Raw genomic sequence first — 24162 nt, 5'->3', positions numbered from 1 at the left:
ACACACACACACACACACACACACACACACACACACACACACACAGGAGCAGACCCACTAAAACAAACATAGATTTGAGTGTTAACGTTTGATCACCCCGGAACAAAAAGCTCACAAAAGCAGGAGCAGACAGTCAGGGGCAAGGGAACAAAGGAGGGTAAAGAAAAGAAAAAGGATGGGGGAAAAAAGAAGAGATTAACAGATGAAACATGCAAACCGGCACTGAGAGGGGGGGACAGGGAAAGAAGAGAGAGGAAGTAGGGAGAAGGATAGCGAGCGCAAGAGACCAAAGGGAGGAAGAGAGAGAGAGAAAAATGTATGGAAACAAAGAGACGAAAAGAAGAGGGAGAAAAGGAGACAAAAATGGAGATAGAGGAGGGGATGTGAGACAGCAAACTGTCACTCCTCACTCTCGAAACGGAGCGCACTCGCCCTCGGCAAGTTGGCCTCAGTGAGCTAATCTGCTAGCCATGCAAACTTTGCAACGCAAAACGTTCTTTAAAAAGTTTGAGTATCTGTCTAATGTAAATGTAAATGTTAATGTAAATGTTGGTCATCAAGAAATCATCAGTTTGATCCCCAGTGATGCTACAGCCGTCCATGGCCGGGAGTCCAAGATAGCGCAGTTGTCCTCGCTCTTTCCTCTCTCTCTTTTTTACAGTCGCTGTGAGGAAATCCAAAAAACGTGAGCTCCCATCTGAAAACGAAATTGAAGTATCTGTAACAACGTTGTTATTCTGTTTACATTTCGCGACATATATGTGTCTCAGTGTAAAAGTGTTAGCGTTAGTTTTCTCCGATCTGAGAAGAACTCCCATGTTCTCTGAAAGCTTACAGATATGGACGAAATGAAGCAGCACCACTGGAAATCGTGGGGCAGTGTAGCCAATCATAATCAATTTGGTAATATAAGTGGAAAGAATTCTCCATCCACTAGGGCTGGGTTGAATAAGGATGCCATCGCCCATCGTCAATGGCTGACAGACATCATGATGCCACACCCCACCACACCCAACCCCCGGTCCACACCAACAGCAGGGCGCTTTAGTCAAAGGATCCTGTTTACAGCCTAACATTACACCAAATATTCACATTAATAAAGTAATTTAAACTGTTTAACTGTGTTTACACTGAGAGTCACAGAGAACCGTAAAGTGATGCCTTTCACTGCAATGTCTAATCTAGAAATCTGTTTTTAACAAGCGTTTCAATAAAGCTCCTTGTATTTTCACCACAGAAGCTAGCTATGTTAGCGGCAAGCTAGCAAGCTTGGCTCCATGCCATTTGGGATTTTTACATCATATCTAGTTTAAATATGCTTATTTTTTTAGCTCATAACAGGCATAAGTAACATTCTTTACTTTACTCGTTGTTTAAAGAAACGCTTTATTTATAGGTGTAAACTCAAAGTCTGGCTTTTATTATTGTAGCGTTAGCTTGTTAGCCAGTTAGCTTTCTGTGACCTGTCCAGTCTGCTAGTGAGGGCAGAATATATTCCGTTATAAAGAAAACATAACATGTAACAGTTAAAGTGAGTCTGTTAGTAGCAAACAGTGACGTTTAACTGGCAGTTTATCATCTGGTTGCACAGATGTTAATGTTAACAACTGAGGCATTATGAAGCCACAGTCTCATGTCTGCTGAAGCTCTGCGCTGTTTATGCGTGTAGCAGTGCTGCTATTCTTGCCGTGATTTCATCTTTACACAGCTGGACTAACAGCTGCAAACTGCACGTTGGCCCAGTAACGCCCAAGAAGTTTTTTATTAGATAAATAACATAAAAAGTAAGCACAGTTTCTTTGACTTCGCTAAAAAAGGCAATGAACAACGCTTCTGTTACCCAACCGGATATTTCAGAAATAATTACGAAACACAGTGGTCATGTGAAAAAGGTGAATATGGACGAAAGAGAGGAAAAGTAAGAACAGATCAGGTGAGCAGGAGATGATGGGCTGTGAACAGGCTGCGTTCGACATAACGCTGACAGTGCTGACGTAACGTGATGCATGCTGGTTAGAAATTGTGTCCAGCTTTGTCGGTGCTGCAGAGCGTCACCGTGTCATTAGGGCTGCAACAAATGACTAATTTGATAATCGGTTGAGGTTGTTTTATGCATTTGCTAACTAACAATGAAGACAGTATAGATGATTAACATTCAAGAAATCACTGTTTTAAAGCTAATACAAAAGATAAAACTCCAATGTATTTTTCCTGTCAAAATTTATAACCAAGGATGTGCAAAGTAGCAGCAAGAAAATGTATCAAAACTAAATCATTTTTCCTTTAAGTAAGTAAATTAAAAAATCAAGCTGAATTTAAATGTTAAATTTAAACAGTGCAGTCTGTGCATTCTGCTGTCTGTCTACACTTTGCTGCAACTAAATTCTACAGTCACAGGTCTTTAGTGAAATGGAGGAAAGTCAGAATCTCTCTGTGCTCCTGTGAGAGCCTCGGTCTCCTCTGAGAGCAGATACTCCCCACTGACGCGCTCTGACGGAGCGGATGGGAAAGCGGCGAATGTTTGTGGCAAACTCTTCTATGAACAGTTAGATTTGAACGATTTCGTGAAAACATTTTATTTCAATGGTAACCCTTTGTCCAGCTACCTAAACTGTTAGCGAGTGGTGACCAGCGTTCGCAGAAAACAGAAAACTGTTTGGAAAACGCTCTCCTGCGTTCGCCGAATTTGACCGCACCGGCGGCCTCGTCGTTAAGACGACGATGCAGTGTTTAAAAGTGTAAGTGTTATCTGGAGTGTGAACAGGGTCGCTGTGAATAATAACAATAGTTACGTGCGTCTCTGTTCCAACTCCATTAACGATTTCGAAACAGAAAATGTTACAGCTCATAACATGAAGTAGGGCGGCTTTTAGCATTAACTAGCACACATTTCTGTACTTCACATACGACACTAACGAGTGCACCTCTAATGGTATGTGCGCTATTTTTACACACCATTTAGTGTGCTAGTATGCGGTTTGGGACGAGGTGTATCTTACCGAGATGAGTCTTCTTCATCCAGTGAGCCGACACGTTTCCTCTTTAGATGCTCCTTGATGGAGGATGTGCTCCTATGTCAGATAACGTCGGCTTTACAAATAGCACAACTGACAACTTTTTTTCTTAGTTTAGCTCCCGCACTTATGAGAATTTTGTTCTTTAGGCTGCCATCGCACCGTTGTTAAGTCTCCAGTAAGCGGTAATGTCAAAACGTTCCTAGTGAGCGTCAGAAAGACTCATAATGACGTCACCAACTAATCGACCACTAAAATAGTTGGCAACTAATTTGGTCTCGATTTTAGTCGACTAAGTCGAATAATCGTTGCACCCCTACGTGTCATATGACAAAATCTGGCAGGATCAAGGCAGCTGCAGTTTCTCTCTATCTGCTGCACGAACTACAACACGGTTTCGTTAAAGTCACATCGCCACCATCACTAGCTGGAATCTCCAACAACAAACATGGCGTAGGTGACACTCACTTTTATTCTAAGAACTAAGATCCATTATCTCCTGTGGTTCTCTCCCCCAATTATTTGATTTCCTCCTTCTGGCAGCTCATTTTGTACATATGGCTACAATAAACTCTATAGTTTTCATTTCCAGCACAAAAAGCTGTACAAACAGTTAAATCCACAAATGTGTTATTCTAAAAGAAATTATGTCCTTGTAGGTCATAATTTATTCTTTAGATTTCTGTCAGCGTCATGGCAATGTGGTTGTCTTTGTAATTTTGTAATGTTTACTTTTTTCTCATGCATATGGTTCTCAATACATGTAGAAATAATAATAAAAAAACTCATGGAAAGTGTGGCTCCAGCAGGTATTCCATGTGTGACTTTTTCCCTGATACACTTTAACCCATCACCCCTAGATGTTTCATAATACATTTCTTAGATTTTATTTTATGTGTGTCAAAAGTCTAATGTAAACGTTCAAGCACTGCAATAAAAAAGGCAAACGTACATTGTTACGACCTCCTCCACCATGTTTGTTGCTGTCAGAAACTTGACTCTGGACTGCCCTCTAGTGGATCTATTTCTTAACGTCCATGAAAAGGTAACGGATGCATCGGTGTGTGGACAGTGGTGATTACATCATTTGAAATATCAATATATATGATATATTGTTGTTGTCAGAAGAAAACCTCATATCTCCATTTTTGTTGTTTTTCAGATTTTGACATAAATTGAAAATGTCTGTTGCCCTTTACATTGTGTAAATTTCCTGATGAATGGACTGAAAGAAACGGTCCAAAACAACTTGGAAATAGTCTGCTTCTGACTTTGAAGTAAATTAAAGTACATTAAAAGTGAAGTTGTTTTTTTCCTTCTCCTGTAAAGTTAGCATTTTGGAAATATGAGGTTTTCTTCCGACAACAGCGATATATATTTTTGTATGTAAAGGGAGTGTAAATGAGCCCAAACAATGACCACAGAGGACAAACCCAATCTCACTGTAAACACAATACACTGTTCTCAGCAGAAAGATTTTCAGAAAACCCAAACTGACCGATGGAGGCCGATACTGGGGGACGGCTATCATTCTAGCAATATTTTAGCATCCAAGTAAACAGAAACATCATTGTTAAAAATATATTTTCTTTTAAAGTCAAACGTGTCCTGGACATTATTCTACACACACATCTCTCCTGAAAAATGTTCATTTGCAAGAGTAAAGTGTTTTCATTAATTTACAGTCAGTTTAGATTATTGATTTTTTGTGTTAAGAGAGGCTGAGAGAATGAGAAGAGAGGGATGAAGAGAGGCTGAGAGAAAGAGAAGAGGCAGAGAGAAAGAAGAGAGGGATAAAGGGAGGTAGAGAGAAAGAGAAGAGAGGGACAAAGAGGCAGAGAGAAAGAAGAGAGGGATAAAGAGAGGCAGAGAGAAAGAGAAGAGAGGGATGAAAAGAGGGAAGAGACGGATGAAGAGAGGCAGAGAGAAAGAGAAGAGAAGGGATGAAGAGAGAAAGAGAAGAGAGGGATGAAGGGAGGCAGAGAGAAAGAGAAGAGAGGGATGGAGAGAGGCAGAGAGAAAGACAAGAGGGATGAGAGGCAGAGAGAAAGAAAAGAGGGATGAAGAGAGGCAGAGAGAAAGAGAAGAGAGGGATGTAAAAAGGCAGAGAGAAAGAAAAAGAGGGATGAAGGGAGGCAGAGAGAGAGCGAAGAGAGGGATGAAGAGAGGCAGAGAGAAAGAGGACAGTTATCACTCACCCACACATGAAACGGGGAGAGCAAGAAGGAGAGAAAGAGAGGGGGATGGTGAGAAAGAGGGATGGAAAGAGAGAAATGGGGAGAAAGAGTGAGAGGAAAGCAAGAGATGGGGATGGTAAAGAGAGGAGAGAGAAAGACAAGATAAAAGAGAGGGTTAGAAAGAGAGGAAGAGAGAAGAAAGGGATGAAGAGAGGCAAAGAGAGAGAGAGATGATGGTAATTATCACTCACCCACACATGAGCTCCCATCGAGCAGGTAAGATCCGTTGTCGTGGAAACCGCTGCGACACTGGCAGTGATACCAGCCGGGCAGGTTCACGCAGCGCGAGCCGTTATGGCACTGAATCAAACCTTCAGCGCACTCATCAATGTCTGAAACACACACACACAGTGTCAGCTCTTTGTCTTGATAATGTGAACATGAGAGACACTACAGTAACACTTCATTAGAACGTTAGAGCGCCACCTGCACTGAATAGTGTTTTTAAAAACAATACTTGAGCATCGTTCTCCTGCAGTGGTGCTTATAATACAGAGGCCTCATTAAGAACAACATAAATCAGTTCTGTATGTTTTTACCACAGTTTAAGTATAAACACAATTTCTATTAATCTACTGAGATATACACTATATGGACAAAAGTATTGGGACACCCCTCCTAATTGAGTTCAGGTGTTTCAGCCACACCCATTGCTAACAGGTGTATAACATTAAGTTCATGGCCTTGCAATCTCCATAGACAAACGCTGGCAGTAGAATGGGTTGTACTAACAAGCTCAGTGACTTTAAATATGGCTCTGTTATAGGATGCCACCTCTGCCACAAGTCAGTTGGCAAAATTTCTGTCCTACTAGATCTGCCCCTGTCAACTGTAAGTGCTATTATTGTGGAATAGAAGCATCTAGGAGCAACAACAGCTCAGCCACAAAGTGGTAGACCTCAGAAACCTACAGAGTGGGGCCGTTAAGTTCTGAAGCGCACAGTGTCTATCCTCTGTTGAATCACTCACTAAAGAGCTCCAGATTACCTCTGGAAGCAACATCAGCAAAAGAACTGTGCGTTAGGAGCTTCACAAAATAGGTTTCCATGGCTGACCTTAGCCTTCTTCTGCTTCTATTTCTATTACTTCTCTTTGTTTTGTACATATGCAAATGAGCTGGTGTAAAGTTTACTGCTCTAGTACTGGTGGTCTCTCTTTCTCTTGTATTTGTACCACACTTACAGAACATAATGTCACCCGTCTATTATGCAGAGGTCAAACTGCTCTGTTTATTGCAGGCACTGAGCTGAGTGACCCTGGTGCTCTGATGCTTTTGATAAGCTTCACTCCAAACAATTATCTTAGCCCTGACTGACCCTGACTGGCCTCTGTTTAATTCCCTGCCAGGACAACCAAAGCATATCTGAGCTTCATCACTGCCGTCAGCCACTTTCAGGTTCAGAAGCCCCCCAGTGAGAGGGAGGGAGACCATGCTGCGGCCAAACCCATCCTCCAATCACACCCACCGACACAATCAAATATCACAGCTTTTTTTTCTAGCCAGACATTTAAAGATAAACTGCAGTGTTCTTCAGTCTGATCTCTATCTGACTCTTCTGTATCAGAGCACTGATTAGCACAGATAATAATTTCAATAGGTTTTCCTGAAACTGGGGAACCAAAAACCTGTTGAACAAACAGATGTCAGTAAAAATCAGCTGTAAATCTGTATAATCTGTTCCCTCAGAGATCAAACTAACAGACCCTTTTCACTCTTCCGTATTCAACGCAGCAGAAGTTGTCAAAGTAAGAACAGAAAATGCAGAGGACTCGCAAATTTTTACACTCTTAAAGTATTTAATACTTATTTAATACTTTCCTGATCAGCTATGAGCTGATCATAGTGAAATTTAGTATATGTATGTATGTATGTATTTACCACGTTATTACTACAAATGAATAGCAGATATTTCACTTTGTCCTTTATCAGTTTATTATCTAGAACCTGTTGGACATTTCAGTGTAATTCAGTTAGACTGACTTGGTACTTATCATTTTACTCAAAATAACTACACTCTTAAAAGCTGGTTCTTCAAGGGTTCTTTAGTACAGACAATGGTTCTACATAGAACCATGAACCCTCAAAGAATCCCTTGCATTATCAAAAGGTTCTTTGCATCATGAAAGTGTTCATGCTTCTATTAAGAACTGTTTTCTTTACTAAAGAACCCTTGAAGAGCCATCTTTGTGCACACAGCACTGTGGAGACTGTACCTCATTCTTCGGTTAATATCTAGAACTTAAAAGACAAAGAAAGTGTTAACATTTTACTGACTGCTTTTTCATGATAGTATTTTTTTCTCTTGCATTCTGTTTTAATTGTGTCTGATTACAATATTTATTTATTTATTTGTCTGCTTATCTATCTTATAAGCTTGTATTACCAATAAAAGGGAAGTGAAAGGCTCGTCTGTCTCTCGGCTGTGCTTTTCGGCGTGTGGGCTTTGAGCTGATCAGCAGGAGGCCGTGAGCACCTCCACTAAAGCTCCTCTGCACTTTGAAGTCAGGAGGAGAGAGATAAATATTCCCTCAGACAGCAGCTAAATTTGATCAGCTCCATTCAGCAAATTAAGAGGATGAAGGTGAAGCGTTCCGCATGCTCAACTCCAACCTTTTACGCTAGTCTGTGTACTTTCTTAGCATCAGGCTTAATATCTAGAACCTGTTAGTCATTTAAGTGTAATATAGTTAATGAACAGGTAGTTCAGCTAAAAATCTAACTGAAATAATTTCCTCCATTACTGCAAATTTAGTCGATCAGCCAAGACATGTTCAGTGATTGCCTTCTAGCTCTGGAGCTATGAGGCTAATGTAGCTAACGAACAATAGAACAGAATACTAGCATGCTAAGTACCATGTTGCTAAGTGCATGTCTAAATCATCCCACCTCAAACCGTATGGAGATGTTCAGTATCTTTAATAGGCTTATGTGGTTTATAACACTGTATAAGACACTTATCTATAAACATGAACAGAAGTACTTTAGCATAGCTTTTGAAAATAAATATAAAAAATTGGTTCTATATAGCACCAAAAAGGGTTCCTCCACTGTTTTAGGTCATAGACCTCCATTAGGTACTATATTCTGGTGGTTCAACTCCACACTTTTGCTGTACCTGCATGCATTGTGAGTTGGTTTGGAGCAAAAATGCAGATCATCTGAGGGTCGCAGAGGAGCAGTTTCAAAGCCACTGCTGTATGCAACACTTTTTTCCTACAAGGGTTAAAATTACACCTGTATCCTAAATCTAAGACCACATATACTCACATTTAGGACAATTTAAGGTCTCATTTTATTTGGATAGTACACTGGGGGGTGGGGTTAGGGTTTGGACCAGGGTGAGGGTTAGAAGGGTTGGGTTGAGGCTTTGGGTTGAGGTTAAGGTTAGGATTAGAGCCAGGATTAAAAGAAAATTCAGCCGAATTTAATACATATTATATCGAACGTGAGTTAAAAATAAATTAAGCATCTAAAGAGCACAATTCGAATAAAATGCTACCCAATTAAATATTTCAGACTTAATTAGGGCCTTAAAGTAGCAGATACTGAATAACTCATAGCAGGTACTGAATAACTCATAGCAGGTACTGAATAATTCATAGTAGATGCTGATAATTCATAGTAGATGCTGACAATTCATAGTAATTACTAAATAATTCAGAGTAGTTACTGAATGATTCTGTATCTGAATACTGAATATAGATACTGAAAAAACTGAATTTCAATCATGTGTTTAAGAAAAGTAATATTAAAGCCAGTTGAATATTGTTAGCTTGGTGCTAAGGTAAGACTAAACCCTGTAGACAGGCTAGGAAAAATAGCATTACTGCAGCAGTGGTAATTTCTTGCATAAAAGGGAAAAAAAACAAACAAACAAACAAACAAACAAAAACACATTCAATTGCCTTGTTTGTTCCAGATGCTTGGTGTGATTTGCTGTGGCCATTTCTCACACAGCTAACCTTCACTAACGTTGCACTGAGGAGCGACAGCTCATGTCATATGTGTCATATGTGTCATAAATTTTTTGTATTTAAGACAGAAACTAAGACTTAAATTGTAAAATGTAATTCTGGACAGTTTAAGACTGTGTAAAGACCTGCGGCCCCCTGGACAGACCCTGCAGAATTACTGCAGTGGCAATCTAAATGAAAAGCTGTGCGGAGTGAAAACCAGAAACGCTCAGAATATTTTGCTATTTTGATATTTTCCACCTCTCCTCAAAACTGCCACTTTGAATCCGAGAACACGACACACGCCTCGCTCTACAAAACTGACAAAACACACACACATTCAGAGCGTAATCAGACCGCCCACGCTGGAATAATAATCAAAGCTCCACAACTCCATTACCATCTGCAGTCTCCTTACTTGACACGTACTCGGAAGAAAACATTTAAATATGTCATTTTCCCTTCAGCTGGATCACTCACTCTGCTGCAGACGCTCAGTTCAGCCCTTTATTTCCTTCTGCAGGCCTAATTTTCCCAGTCTGACTCTGTGACAATTAACCCCTTCAGTTCTAACAGTCTATAATTCAACTCTACACTCTCATAGCTACAGAGCTTAAACAGTAGTTTCTCTAGTTTTTGCAGATACTGAATAATTCATAGATACCAAATCATTCATATCAGACACCAAATAATTCATTGTAGATGCTAAATCATTCACATTAGATACTGAATAATTCTTATTTGATACTGAATCATTCGTGATACTGAATAATGCATAGTGGATAATGAATTATTCATAGTAAATACTGAATAATTTGCAGTACATACTGAATTATTTATAGTACATTCTGAATCATTCACATTAGACACTGATTCATTCATAGTAGATACTGAATCATTCATGATACTAAATAATTCATAGTAGATAATGTATCATTCATAGTAAATACTGAATCATTCGTAGTGCATACTGAACATAGTAGATTCTGAATCATTCACAACGTACGGAATACGGATACGGAATAATTCATAGTAAACACTTAATCATTCATAGTAGTTACTGATGAATAATAAATACTGAATAATTCATATTAGATACTGAATCATTCATAGTAGACAGGGAATAATTGTATGGAGAAATTGAATCATTCATAGCCGACACCCAATAATAGTACATACTAGAATATCTGAACTCATCTTGTGTAACATTAAAACCAGTGTGGGTTTAGCTTGGCACTAATACAACACTTAAAACTCCATAGACTAGTAGAAATTAGCAGTACTGCAGCAGTGGAAATTTCTGGTATAAACAGGTTAAAAAGGTGAAAAAACATTACATGGCGCTAAAATATGAAATAGGCTTTCCCATTTGGAAAAAAAAAAGTTTTCTTTAAAAACATTATAAAATATGTTTAAAAGACCATTTACTATCCATACTGTAGTTGTTTTTCTCTATGTATTAATGTCTATATATCCAGGTTTTATTTGTTACTATTGTTTAGGGGTTAATATGGGTATACAAATCTACGCATCACTACATATACATACATACATATATATATACACATACAAATACACATGCTTACATATTCACTTTTTTCATGTGTTGTGCTATTATTGAGGTTATTTGATGTCTATGTCTATGTTACGTTTCGTATGTTATTTTGTATTTTCTATAATACTGTGAAAATTTAATATCATTTAAGTGGAGACTTTATTTAAGCCTATCAGGTTTTTTGTCTCTCCCTACAATATACATTGTTATCTTTGTTTTTTTGTGTGCATTTGTGTGCAATTACATTTAAATTAAAAACAAAACAAAAAACCTAGTAAACTTAGACACGACTGATGTCACCTAATATTAAAGCTATATATTTCAGTTTTTATAAAAAACAGCATTATTGTGTAAATACTCTTTAAATATTTCTCTGTAAAGCAGCTCCATCTACTTATTCTGAGCTGACAGAAAAGTAGCCTAATTGTATCTTTCTTTTTTTTTAATTTTCTGCAATATTTCAGTGACTCTCTTGAATTTAATTCAACAGCTGGATTGAAACCTGACAGGTGACACACCTGCAGTTACAGAAACACCTGCATCTGTACCTTTACATACAGTTCTACACTTATTGCCACAGGTTGGAGAAAATAAATAAAGCTTACAGTACATGCTGACTTGCTAATCACTTTTACGTTCACTAAAATATTCACGTTTAACACGTGTGATTTACTTTACAGGTTGTTTTTGTCTCTTTCTCTCTCTAGCAAAGCAGACAGTCTTTTATTATGTCTCCTTCTTTACATCTGACATTAATATCCTTGTGATGTGACGCTGTTAAAAGGCCATTGATTAAAAAAGTGAAAACAAAATGAGGTTATTGTCTGCCTGTACCATGGATATCAGCAGTGGAGAACCACAGCTAGGCCTTCAGTTAGTGACAAAAACTCAATTCTGCTAGCACCTCTTTGGGATGCTAGTAGTGTCAGCGCTAAGCTAATGGCAACTCACATTAACACTTTTTGGACATTCTAAATTAAAAATGGACTGTTAAATATCCATATGTTTTAATAGAAGCTTGTATCAGTTTTACAGTGACTCTCTTTCAGTAAAGAGTTCTGAAATAGAGCTGCTGCTGCTGTTTTCCATTCCTAACAACTAACGGGAACCTGCTTAGAATATGACACATATTCACAGTTCACAATTCACAACTTCCAAAAGGATTAGTTCCACACATTGTACCATTAGTTCCAGTTTTGGTTCCACACATTGTACATCAAAGCGTGATTGTTTGTTTCCTCTGTCACTTCCTGATTATGTTTGTAGTTATTCTAATTTAATCATGCAAAGGGTACCTTTTCTGTACTAAAGAACCCTTGAAGAACCGTCTTTTTAAATGTGGATTTTTCCCCTTGGTTGGTTCTGTAAACACGGTGTCTGTAAACGTGGTTTCCGTAACTGACCTTCCTCTGTCCGTGTTTAAGGTGGAGTCTATCTGTCACCGTTATGGCTCATTCTAATCACCGAAGTTGGAACCATAACCTGCTCTCCATCAGAGAGAGAGTAACACCCGAACACACACTCACTCTCTCTCTCTCTCACACACACACACACACACACACACACACACACACACACACACACACAGTCTGACCCTTCAGGCTGATATGGATTTTCCCACTAGGGTTCTGATAATGATGATGATGACGATGTATGAGTGAGGAGATTTAGAGGGATATTAGTGTAAGTAAAGAGGAGAGGTGGTAATATGTCCTGAAGATCCATATACACATCCACACCAGGCTGTCCTTCACACTCCACTGTCACAGATATTAGCCTCAAAATTACTAATCTGACTCAGTTCACATTTGCATTCTGCAGTGTCTCACTGCTGGAACAAAACCTTGTATTCACATTTACGTTTTACCGTAATTTAAAAATGAGATGTTCACATGGTGTTGAATTTTTCTCATGGACAAAAGAAATGATTTTAAATGATTTATGTCGACATTAGACCAAACAACGTTGCAAGCAATTTTACTGTGATTTCCAGTGTCAGAATAAAATCTTCAGAGTTTTGTTTAGTGTGAGGTGGTCAGGATTGCAGTCCTAAGTCTTTTTCTTGTCTTGATGCTGTGAGAAAATCAACCGTGTTTAATATTATCATAGTTATATCATTATAATAGTTATCATAAGAGTCTTGGCTCATGCAAATAGTGATATACCAAAGGTATGCCTGAGAACGAGTGATCATGTGCCTGGCACAATAGATAGTGTGTGTGTGTGTGTGGGTGTGTGTGTGTGTGTACATATATATTATTATTAGCATTGAGACACCCCTCCTAACTGTGGGAACAGTTTAGGGAAGGCCCTTTTCTGTTCCAGCATGACTGAGCCCCAGTGCACAAAGCAAGGTCCATAAAGGCCTGGCTGGGTGAGTCTGGTGTGGAAGAACTTGACTGGCCCACACAGAGCCCTGACCTTAACCTCATACAACACCTTTGGGATGATCTAGAACGGAGATTGTGAGCCAGGCTCTCTCGTCCAATATCAGTGAATAGGCAAAAATTCCCTCAGACACACTCCAAAATCTTGTAGAAAGCTTCCACGTTAATGGAATAATAATGTACCAACTCCATATTAATGCCTATGGATTTAGAATGGGATTCACAAAAGCTCCTGTAGGTATATATATATATATAATTTAAACATTTAAAACAGTATCAGCAGTGATTTCCCTGAACCTGTCAAGCACCTGTATTCTTTCAATGTAAATAGTTAAACAGTTAAATAGTTAAAACTTGCAAATGTTTTATAAAAGTGAAAAGGGGATAAAATCTACGGCAATTTTAGCTGCCAGTCGTCTTTAAGATAATAATGCTCCAAGATATTAAACAAAATTCTTTGTGTGTGGAAGGTAGTACTGATACAGTCATGGCCGAAAGTGTTGGCACCCCTGAAATTTTTCCAGGAAATGAAGTATTTCTCCCAGAAAATTATTGCAATTACACATGCTTTGTTATACACATGTTTATTTCCTTTGTGTGTATTGGAACAACACAAAAAAAACAGAGAAAAAAGAGCCAAAAATGATATAATTTCACGCAAAACTCCAAAAATGGGCCAGACAAAATTATTGGCACCTTTTCAAAATTGTGGGTAAATAACTTTGTTTCAAGCATGTGATGCTCGTTCAAACTCACCTGTGGCAAGTAACAGATGTGGGCAATATAAAAATCACACCTGAAACCAGATAAAAAGGAGAATCTCAAGGTTACAAGTCCATCTCCAGAGATCTTGATGTTCCTTTGTCCACAGTGCGCAACATAATCAAGAAGTTTACAACCCATGGCACTGTAGCTAATCTCCCTGGACGTGGACGGAAGAGAAAAACTGATGAAAGGTTGCAACGCAGGATAGTCTGGATGGTGGATAAGCAGCCCCAATCAAGTTCCAAAGAAATTCAAGCTGTCCTGCAGGCTCAGGGTGCATCAGTGTCAGCACGAACTATCCGTCGACATTTGAATGAAATGAAACGCTATGGCAGGAGACCCAGGAGGACCCCACTGCTGACACAGAGACATAAAAAAGCTAGACTGCAGTTTGCCAAAATGTACGTGAGTAAGCCAAAATCCTTCTGGGAAAACGTCTTGTGGACAGATGAGACCAAGATAGAGCTTTTTGGTAAAGCACATCATTCTACTGTTTACCGAAAACGGAATGAGGCCTACAAAGAAAAGAACACAGTACCTACAGTCAAAAATGGTGAAGGTTCAAAGATGTTTTGGGGTTGTTTTGCTGCCTCTGGCACTGGGTGCCTTGACTGTGTGCAAGGCATCATGAAATCTGAAGATTACCAAAGGATTTTGGGTCGCAATGTAGGGCCCAGTGTCAGAAAGCTGGGTTTGCGTCCTAGGTCATGGGTCTTGCAGCAGGACAATGACCCCAAACATACTTCAAAAAGCACCCAGAAATGGATGGAAACAAAGCGCTGGAGAGTTCTGAAGTGGCCAGCAATGAGTCCGGATCTAAATCCCATTGAACACCTGTGGAGAGATCTTAAAATTGCTGTTGGAAGAAGGCACCCTTCAAATACGAGAGACCTGGAGCAGTTTGCAAAAGAAGAGTGGTCCAAAACTCCAGTTGAGAGGTGTAAGAAGCTTGTTGATGGTTATAGGAAGCGACTGATTTCAGTTATTTTTTCGAAAGGGTGTGCAACCAAATATTAAGTTGAGGGTGCCAATAATTTTGTCCGGCCCATTTTTGGAGTTTTACATGAAATTATATCATTTTTGGCTTTTTTTCTCTGTTTTTTTTGTGTTGTTCCAATACACACGAAGGAAATAAACATGTGTATAACAAAACGTGTAATTGCAATAATTTTCTGGGAGAAATACTTCATTTCCTGGAAAAATTTCAGGGGTGCCAACAACTTTCGGCCATGACTGTAGGTGGAACCAGACATCAGCATGTTTATGAAATAAACAGGCCAAAAGTGCATTAAACAAATCTGATTCTGTTTAAACTGAGGTTCTAAATCATCATGATGTAATCATGAATTATGTTCATGATTACATCACCAAACATTAATGAAATGACTTGGATTTTTAATGATGAGATACTGAAATATTTCTATATTATGAAGTTCTAAAATACTATTTATCACTCATTACCAGCCAAAGTTAAAAAAATATAAATGCCATGAACGGGTCAGTTATGGTTCAGTAGACTTCAGTAACTCTTGACGTCCACCACGTCCCTCTCTATAATTCTGAATATCTACATGAGAGTTTCTCACAGAAAACCTGGCAAAACAGTTGTCTGTCTTGTCCTTTGTGAATGTTTGCTTTTGAGATGGTACACCATTGTATTTCTGCTATCGTCCTCTTGGAAAGTGCTCTCAAACTCGGACATTTTTAGCTGTTCTTGATTTTTCTTTTAGTCTCTTAAGCAGAATCAGTTGACATCCATTGTACCCTCATGCATACAAACAAAAACATTCAAATTGAATGATAAACTCGACTATTTAAACTGTTTTTAATAGCTTTGGTCAAACAACTTTTTATATGTCTGTTAACAGTTAATCATTTAATTGTTTACATCCCTAGAACCTAAATTACATAATTACTCATGAGGTTCTTCAAATACCATAATAACTCCATTTTGCTCCACTCCAATCTAAAGCCTACATCAGTATGGACGCACACTATTGTCTCTGACCTACACGCTTCCACATCTGACAGGAAAATTAACCTAGAACAAAGAAGCAGCATCTGTCCTTCCACACTCTAACCTCTTCTCACACGCCGAGAGGTAATAAGGTTCCTCAGCGGGCAAGAGAGAGAGATAAAGTGACGCTCCAGCTCAGCCTCAGGCCTTTCATAACATGCAGGAGGACGTAGATCTGCTCTTCACATCCACAAACACATCCACAGAGACTGCATACTGCCTTCTGACTCACATCTATATCCACTCTGAAAAATCACCCTGAACCCCAAATGTAGCTGATCGTAACACTGAAGCTATGAGGCTAACGTGGGTAACAAGTGATGGAAGCTAATTAGCTTTATTAGCATGCCTAAATCATCACTTGCCTCAAATGGTGTGGAGTTGTTTTTCAGAATTTCTGCATAATTGAGTGTGTGAGATGTAAACAGAGTGATTCGAAGTGGTTTGGTGTGAAATGGTTCAGATTTCTTTACAGTGGTGGTGATAGGAACCAGGGGTCGCCATGATTACAACACAAATATAGACATTTTATTTACTATCCAAAACCACCAGTGAACCTACACGTGTCTTCTGAGTTTTATATGGAATGTTGATGATGGGAAAATAGTGGAAAATCTGAAATAATTTTCTTTGGGGACTATTTTGCCTCAGAGCGCCCTGCATGTATCCCTCCACTGTGAATGGATTTTAAGGCCAAAACTTTCTCAAAACTATAAAGCAATGTCTCAGACATCAGGCAGTGTACTAATAACTATTTCAGGTAATAACTTGCTGTGAGGGAGCTTTTAGAGGTGGACGTCTGGTTCCTATCACCACCACTGTGAACAATTCTGGCTCAGCATACTGATAAACATCAGCTACTAATAAAAGTACATTAGCATTGGTAAAAACTGTAGAAGCATCTTGAAGCCTGAACTTTGTCTATACTTTTTTAAAAGATAAAATTACACATGACCAAAAGTATGTGGACAACTGAACATCAAACCTATATGAGCTTGACCATTGACAACCTATATGAGCTTGACCATTGACATCAATATGGAGTTAGAGCACCCCTTTGTAGCTTCGTGGAAGGTAACGTTCTCCTGACATCCATCAAACCCAGATTCATACACTGTCAGACAGTAAAGCGTGATTCTTTACTCCAGAGAACTCGTTTCCACTGCTCCAGAGTCCATGCTTTACAACTCTACAGACGATGCTTGGCATTGCGCGTAATGATCTTAGGCTTGTGTGCAGCTGCTTGGCCATGGAGACCCATTTCATGAAGCTCCTGATGCACAGTTCTTGCGGTGATGTTGCTTCCAGAGGCAGCTTGGAACTCAGTAGTGAGTGATACAACAGAGGATAAGTGTTTTTTATGCACTGCACTTCGTGGCTGAGCTGTTGTTGCTCATAGACAATAATAGCACTTACAGTTGACAGGGGCAGCTCTAGGAGGACAGAAATTTCACCAGCTGACTTGTGGCAGAGGTGGCATCCTATGACAGTGCCACATTAAAAGTCACTGAACTCATCAATTCAAACCATTCTACTGTCATATATATATGACATTCTCTTTCAGTCTTGACCATCTGGAAACACTCAGTATGCACCGTGGCTTAAGGTAGGAGGCACCTGGAGGTTAAACTTCAGATCATTAACCGACATCTTTAGTTCTCCGTCTGTTATCAGCTCCACAGGATTCTCTTACACCTTCAAACATGTGCTAACACTGTACAAGGGTGACATTATGAAGAGCTGTCCTGTTTAAAGGCCCTTTGGTAACCGAACCTCATCAGCTTGATGTGTAGAGCTGAAGGAACTTTTCCCTTAATTTGGAAATCAGGCACTGTGATGTTTTAAATCCCTGAAGTTGCAGGTTTGGCTCATGATACTTAAGTCATGCTGTGATTTTGAATTAATTATTTCTGACTCATAGTTCACTGAAACAAGTGGAGAAATTGTGTGGAAAGTGGAGATTCTAAACTTTCAATCCAGACCACCTCCTTGTTTCTACACTCATTGTCCATTTTATCAGCTCCACTGACCACACAGAAGCACTTTGTAGTTCTACAATTACAGACTGTTGTCCATCTGTTTCTCTGCATACTTTTTTACCTTGTTCTTCAATGGGCAGCACCCCCATGGACCCTCTTACAGAGCAGGTATTATTTGGGTGGTGGGTCATTCTCAGCACTGCAGTGACACTGACATAGTGGTGGTGTGTTAGTGTGTGTTGTGCTGGTGCGAGTGGATCAGACACAGCAATGCTGCTAGAGTTTTTAAACACTGGACAGAGAACCAAAAACATCCAGACAACAGCATCCTGTGGGCAGCGTCCTGTGATCACTGATGAAGAACTAGAAGATGACCAACACAAACTGTGCAGCAGCAGATGAGCTATCGTCTCTGACTTTACATCTACAAGATGGACCAATAAGGCAGGAGTGTATAATAGAGTGGACAGTGAGTGGACACAGTGTTAAAAAACTCCAGCAGCACTGCTGATCCTGATCCGCTCGCACCACACAACACACACTAACACACCACCACCACGTCATGTTTTATACAAAACATATCCTATATAATACATATTTCTGTCCCTACACTTGTGTTAACTGTATTTTTGTAAGTTGTTTCCTATGTATTATTAGATTCAGGTCTCTTACTTTGACTGTGTGTTCCTCTATGATGTATAAAACCCCTCATTTCATGCTTTCGTGTGTCATGCAAACATGTTTTCTGTAATAATCTCGAGCTTGTGTCTCTGAAGCGCAGGCTGCGGAGATGAAACTCATTACTGAAATGATGTTTTTCATTTGCAATGTACAAGGAAACTTTGTTTTTTCTGTAAGAACTTGAAAGCGGCTTCTGTTCCTCGCTCGGAGTAATCAAGTATGTACGATCCTCTATATCACAGACACGACACGCCGCTTCATTACAGAGAATTATGATGAAAATTAACGGTAGGTGGGCTGATGTGACTACAAAAGTGATGTCTGTAGGAACTAAAGCATCTGTTACAAACGGAGACAAATTGTACACAAAATATTACCAAAACAATACATAGATTTTCTGGTAAACATACACTACTGTTCAAAAGATTGGAGCAATGTTCAATAATATTAAACCAATTTAGATGAGGAATGTGAACAATCATTGTAATATGATGTTAGTCCTGAATTAAGTTACAATAAATAAACATTCAGAATAAATTTCTGATCAAAGTAGTATCCAGAATGAAGATTCGATGAAGTCAAATTAATGTAGAGAATATAGCTGTTACTAAACCTCAGAATAAAGTTCTAATAAATGTCAAATCCAGAATAAAATTCTAATAAAATTAACATCCAGAATGAAGTTCTAATACAATTAATATCTAGAATGATGTGTTAATAAAAATGTATATCACAAATTAAGTTCTAATAAAAACTAATATCCAGAATGCAATTCAAACAAAATTAATATCTAATTTTCCATATATCCAGACTGAAGTTCCAATAAAACTCAAAATACATAACAAATATATAACACAGAAAAATATCTTGTAGTGTTTAGCTTATATGTAAATCCACATTGCGTAAGTAATGATAGTATATAAAATACACCATCAATCATATTAGTGAATCCAAACTGTTGGACAGTAGTGCATTTACTGAATCCTGCATGTCCTGTTTGAAGCTTTTACAGCAGAACCTGCATTATAATCCGGCCTGAAGCTCTTCTTCAGCTCCACTCTGTAGATGAACCCTTTTTTGGGGTCAGGTAAAAACCTTTCACTGAAACTCTGTAAGTAACTATCAGCGAACAGTTCTGCCTGCAGCAAAATCATCTCAAAGACCCCTCACCAAACCATTCACCGCGTTAGCTTTATAAAACCTTTCAGCTCACTGAGCAGCTCTGCTGACTGTTTGGAAAGCAGGAGAACAGATGAAGACCCTCAAAGAGACATCCTGTTAACCATATCAAGAATCCACCAATCCTAGAGTTAGTATAGGCTTTCTGCTCGACATTCGGATTACAATACATAATTATAGGTAACTGTAATAAAGGAGTTATTACTGTCATCAAGAGTTTTTATGGCTGATACCGACTTTAATTCTGATTTCTTTATACAATTTTCAGCTGATGGCTGATTTTTTGGGCAATATTTGTAAGCTTTTTTAATGCAGAGTTCACACTGGCCTCTTTTCCACTGAAGGGCCAAACGGTTCTGAGCATGTAGTGTAATTGTTCCAGTGGTTTTTCCACAAGGACACAGTTCGATACGGAACGCTTAAAAACCAGCATGGTTAGCTAACCATACTCATAGCCAACATTCGGTGGGATGATATAACAGCATAGCTATTCGCTAATTGGTTCTGCATCTGTCGATATTGTCCCATTGCATCCTGCTGCGTTATTCTAAAACCAAAAACAATCAAATACGTTCAGTTCGCTCACACCGACACCAAATACACAAAAGCACTGCACGATTTTATACTCACCACTCAAAAGACATCAAAACTTCAATCTAACACCAGCAAATAAAACAGCAAATAGATACATCTCTGTTTCTACCCTCTCATCCTTTAACTTATGTCAATTTTTTTTCTTTCTGCCTAATATATGTATGTGCAATTATATGTCTTGCTATTGTAACACTGCAATTTCCCTTCAGGATCAATAAAGTTCTTTCTTCATATCCATCTATCTATGTGTGTGCGGTGTGTCCCACCGCAGTACATGCTCGTTTCTAGTGAATCAATGGTTTAAAAACACCTGTTTATAGGATAAAGACTCATATTTGAGAGCACAAAGTCTAATGACTGGTGTTGAAGTGGTCCCTGCTGGGCGACACTAATGCTAGTGTAGCAGCAGCATCATTCAAAGACATTTACCTAATAGAATTGCAACACAGATCAGACAATATACCATAGGGATATGGTATGGGATACCATGGCAACAGCACAGCAACACCTTAGCAACTACTTGGTATACCATAGCAACGGCCAAGCAACACATTCGCACCCACCTGGAATACCTTACCAATGGCATAGCAACTATGTAAACCCAATTAAGTGATCAAAAACTATCAACAGCTTTCTAAATCCAGCTTTAACTTTTGAAATATTATTAGCTAGGTTTGTCAAGTCAACTTGATGTTTGTTCACAAACTTTGCCTTTCCAGTTTCTGTTTTTTTTATGTAAAGAAATATGATGAAAATGTAAAGGATGTTTGTTTTTCTTTCTGCAAAACAAGACTGTACACACAACAATAACTTGTCATCAGATTCCATAATTAATAAAATATTTCCCTTTCCAGTTACAGACACTAATGTGGTCTGGATTGAATTTTTACAATCTGCACATTCCTCACGGTGTCTCCACGGTTTCAATGAACTACGAGCCAAAAATAATTTAACAGAATGTAAGGAGGCGTTGTAGGCTGTGAGGGAGTTAGCAGGGTTACAGTAGGTGTGAGATGAACATATCCTCGCCTCCGGGTTGAAAGATGAGGAAGTTCAGGTCCATCTTCTATTCTTCCTTTCAGAGTGAGGAGTTTCAGTCACGGAGAGTCTTAGTATTGGTTTAATAATCCCATTCTGACTGCAAGATGGCAATTTCAACTCTGAAACGCTTATAAAATCACATTAATCTTCTGCTGGCTCTGTGATTACACTGTGAGACTGCTGGTCAGTCAGAAATTGTGAATGATCCGTGAACTGTCTAGATCCAAAATCAAGAGCAAATGGAACTAGTGCTGGAAGATACATTGCTAAAAATCTCAATTATCCAAACTATATCACTCAATCTTCTCTGCAAACCATCAAAAATGACTGTTTTAACTTGAAGTCAAATTCCATCCACAAGTTTTCTGCAAAATTAACAGGTTAAGATGTAACCAGTGTCGTTAAGAATGGTTTGGTGTGAAATACTTCGTTCTAGAGAAATTAACCAAGTCAGAATTGCTCACAGTGGTGGTGACAGGAACCAGACGACCACCTCTAAAAGCTCCCTCACAGAAAGTTATTACATGAAATGGTTATGAATTCACTGCCTGATGTCTGGAACACTGTTTTATGATAGTTTTGAGAAGATTTTGGCCTTAAAATCTATTCATGGTGGAGGGATACATAATATGCAGGGTGTTGTGAGACAAAATAGTCCCCAAAGAAAACTTACTCTTATTCTTTCCGTTATCAACATTCCATATAACACTCAGAAGATACACGTAGGTTCACTGGTGGTTTTGGACAGTAAATAAAATGTCTATATCTGTGTTGTAGTCATGGCAACCCCTGGTTCCTATGACCACCACTGTAAAGACACCTGAACCATTTCACACCAAACCACTCTGAATGACTCTGTTTACATCTCACAGTCAGTTATGCAGAATTAACCTGTAAAAAACTTAGAGTTAAAGAACCTCCACATAATGTAAGGGTTTTAATTAGGTATCAGTTGTGTAAAAAAAAAAAGTAAAAAAAGATGTTTGTTTTTCTTTCTGCAAAACAAGACTGTACACACAACAATAACTTTATCAGATTCCAATCATAATAAAATATTTAATAATTAAAATATTAAAATAATTAAAATAATTAAAATATTAAAAGCATTGAGGAGCCTTCACAGATCACAAATATATACACATCTGATACTAATTTCTATGCATGGCATTTTTAATAAATAAATACATAAAAAGAAAAACAAAAGTAAAAAAAAAAATAAAAATAGTTTTTAAATAATAAAAAAACAAAGCAAATATATGAAGATTTTGCCATTCATTTGTGGAAACGGTTTGGGTGGCTACTGACTTCCAGTGTTTTGTTTTTTTGTTGTTTTTTTTTAAGCACTGTTAGCCTACCAGCTGCAGTTTCTAAACTAAACAGGCAAAATTTGGACACCAAGCATGTTTTGGCTTATCGACTGATGTAAATTTACTTTTTTGCAGACCTGTTCCTTAAAAAACATTTTTAACCCTCCTGTTATGTTGTGGGTCATGTTGACCCTTTTTCAAAGTTTAAAAATACAGGAAAATATTTTAAATAACTTTCGTAGTATAAAACATTTTCTGCTGGGCTTAATAAGTATAATGAATATGTATATGGAAAAAAATGTCTATGTTAACGTGCTTGCAGCCCCCAGCATGTTTACTTTACACACATAATGTCCTATATAGTCCTACCAACATGACTCATCTGTACTCTCTCAGAGGCTGAAAAGATGATGTGAGCAGAAAAATACCCGACAGCCCAGAAGGCTCTGAAACTCCTCCTCAATCAGGATAGTAAAGCAGAGGAGGAAGAATCTTAAAATGAAGATTATCTTGAGATCGATTCTAATCAGGATGATAAATTATCCCACAGACATCAACTCCACGAGAGACATTCATATCAAAAACATCATTAAAACATGCATCAGGTGAATGTGACCCAGGAATATTGTTGCTGTTGACCATGACAGGAGGGTTAAAAAGCTGTGTATATTTGTCTTTCCTCAACACTGTGTAACTTTCACTTCAACTCTGTCTCTTCTCCTTCATTCCTAATGTTCTCTGTTTTGCTCCAGCCTTTACGTTCTCTCTCTTGGCACATCTTTCCACTTTTCACTGTCTGCACCTGCTTTCTTCATCTCCCTACCCAACCCCACCTGACATCATGCTGATTTCCTGGAGCTTTTCAGTTCATGGAAGCTACTCGATAACCATACATGTCAAACAGTAAATATAAGTACTGCAGACATCAGAACCATCATGTAATAATAAATGTTAATAACTGACACAGACGAGGAATGCAGTGGACAGTGCTACAGACAACTGAAACGGGTTTGTGTCCTCGCAGAAGAGCAGAAACAGATCCAGGTAGGAGCTGCAGGCAGGTATGAGGCAGGTGTAATGCAGACAGACAGGTGAGAACAGGTGAATGTAATGAGTGTGGTGAAGGTGAACAGGCTCCAGGCTGATTTCTCTCTCACCGGCTTACCTGTCTCACAGAGGCGTCCCGTAAAGCCTGATGGACACACACAGGTGTTAGGGGACACGCATGTTCCTCCACTGCGACAGCCTTCTTCACAGAACGCTGAGAAAGGAAAAACAAAAGATCGCTCAAACAGAGAAAAGAGTTATAACACACTTAAAAATGACAGTTCTTCAAAGGTTCTTTAATAAAGAAAGTGGTTCTATGTGGAACACAGGGCTAATTATCACAGTCACATTTACATGGACTGAACTGCTAATGAGCACCCCAACCACTGCAACTGAAGCCGATAG

At 38.7% G+C, this 24162-nt stretch overlaps 1 protein-coding gene across 1 annotated transcript in view; it reads right to left on the bottom strand.

Moving 5' to 3' along the window:
- Window positions 1-24162, bottom strand: part of LOC118819330 (protein kinase C-binding protein NELL1-like) — a 377055-nt gene that overhangs the window by 18477 nt on the left and 334416 nt on the right. The window contains exons 15-16 of the mRNA XM_036587069.1: window positions 23876-23971; window positions 5443-5583 (exon numbers count right to left, since the gene is read on the bottom strand). Of these exons, the coding sequence (XP_036442962.1) occupies window positions 5443-5583; window positions 23876-23971 (237 nt within the window). The remainder of the gene's footprint in view (window positions 1-5442; window positions 5584-23875; window positions 23972-24162) is intronic.

The sequence above is a fragment of the Colossoma macropomum genome, unplaced genomic scaffold, assembly GCF_904425465.1.
Source record: "Colossoma macropomum unplaced genomic scaffold, Colossoma_macropomum, whole genome shotgun sequence".
NCBI classification, from domain to species: domain Eukaryota; kingdom Metazoa; phylum Chordata; class Actinopteri; order Characiformes; family Serrasalmidae; genus Colossoma; species Colossoma macropomum.
This window is presented reverse-complemented; position numbering and strand designations above follow the sequence as displayed.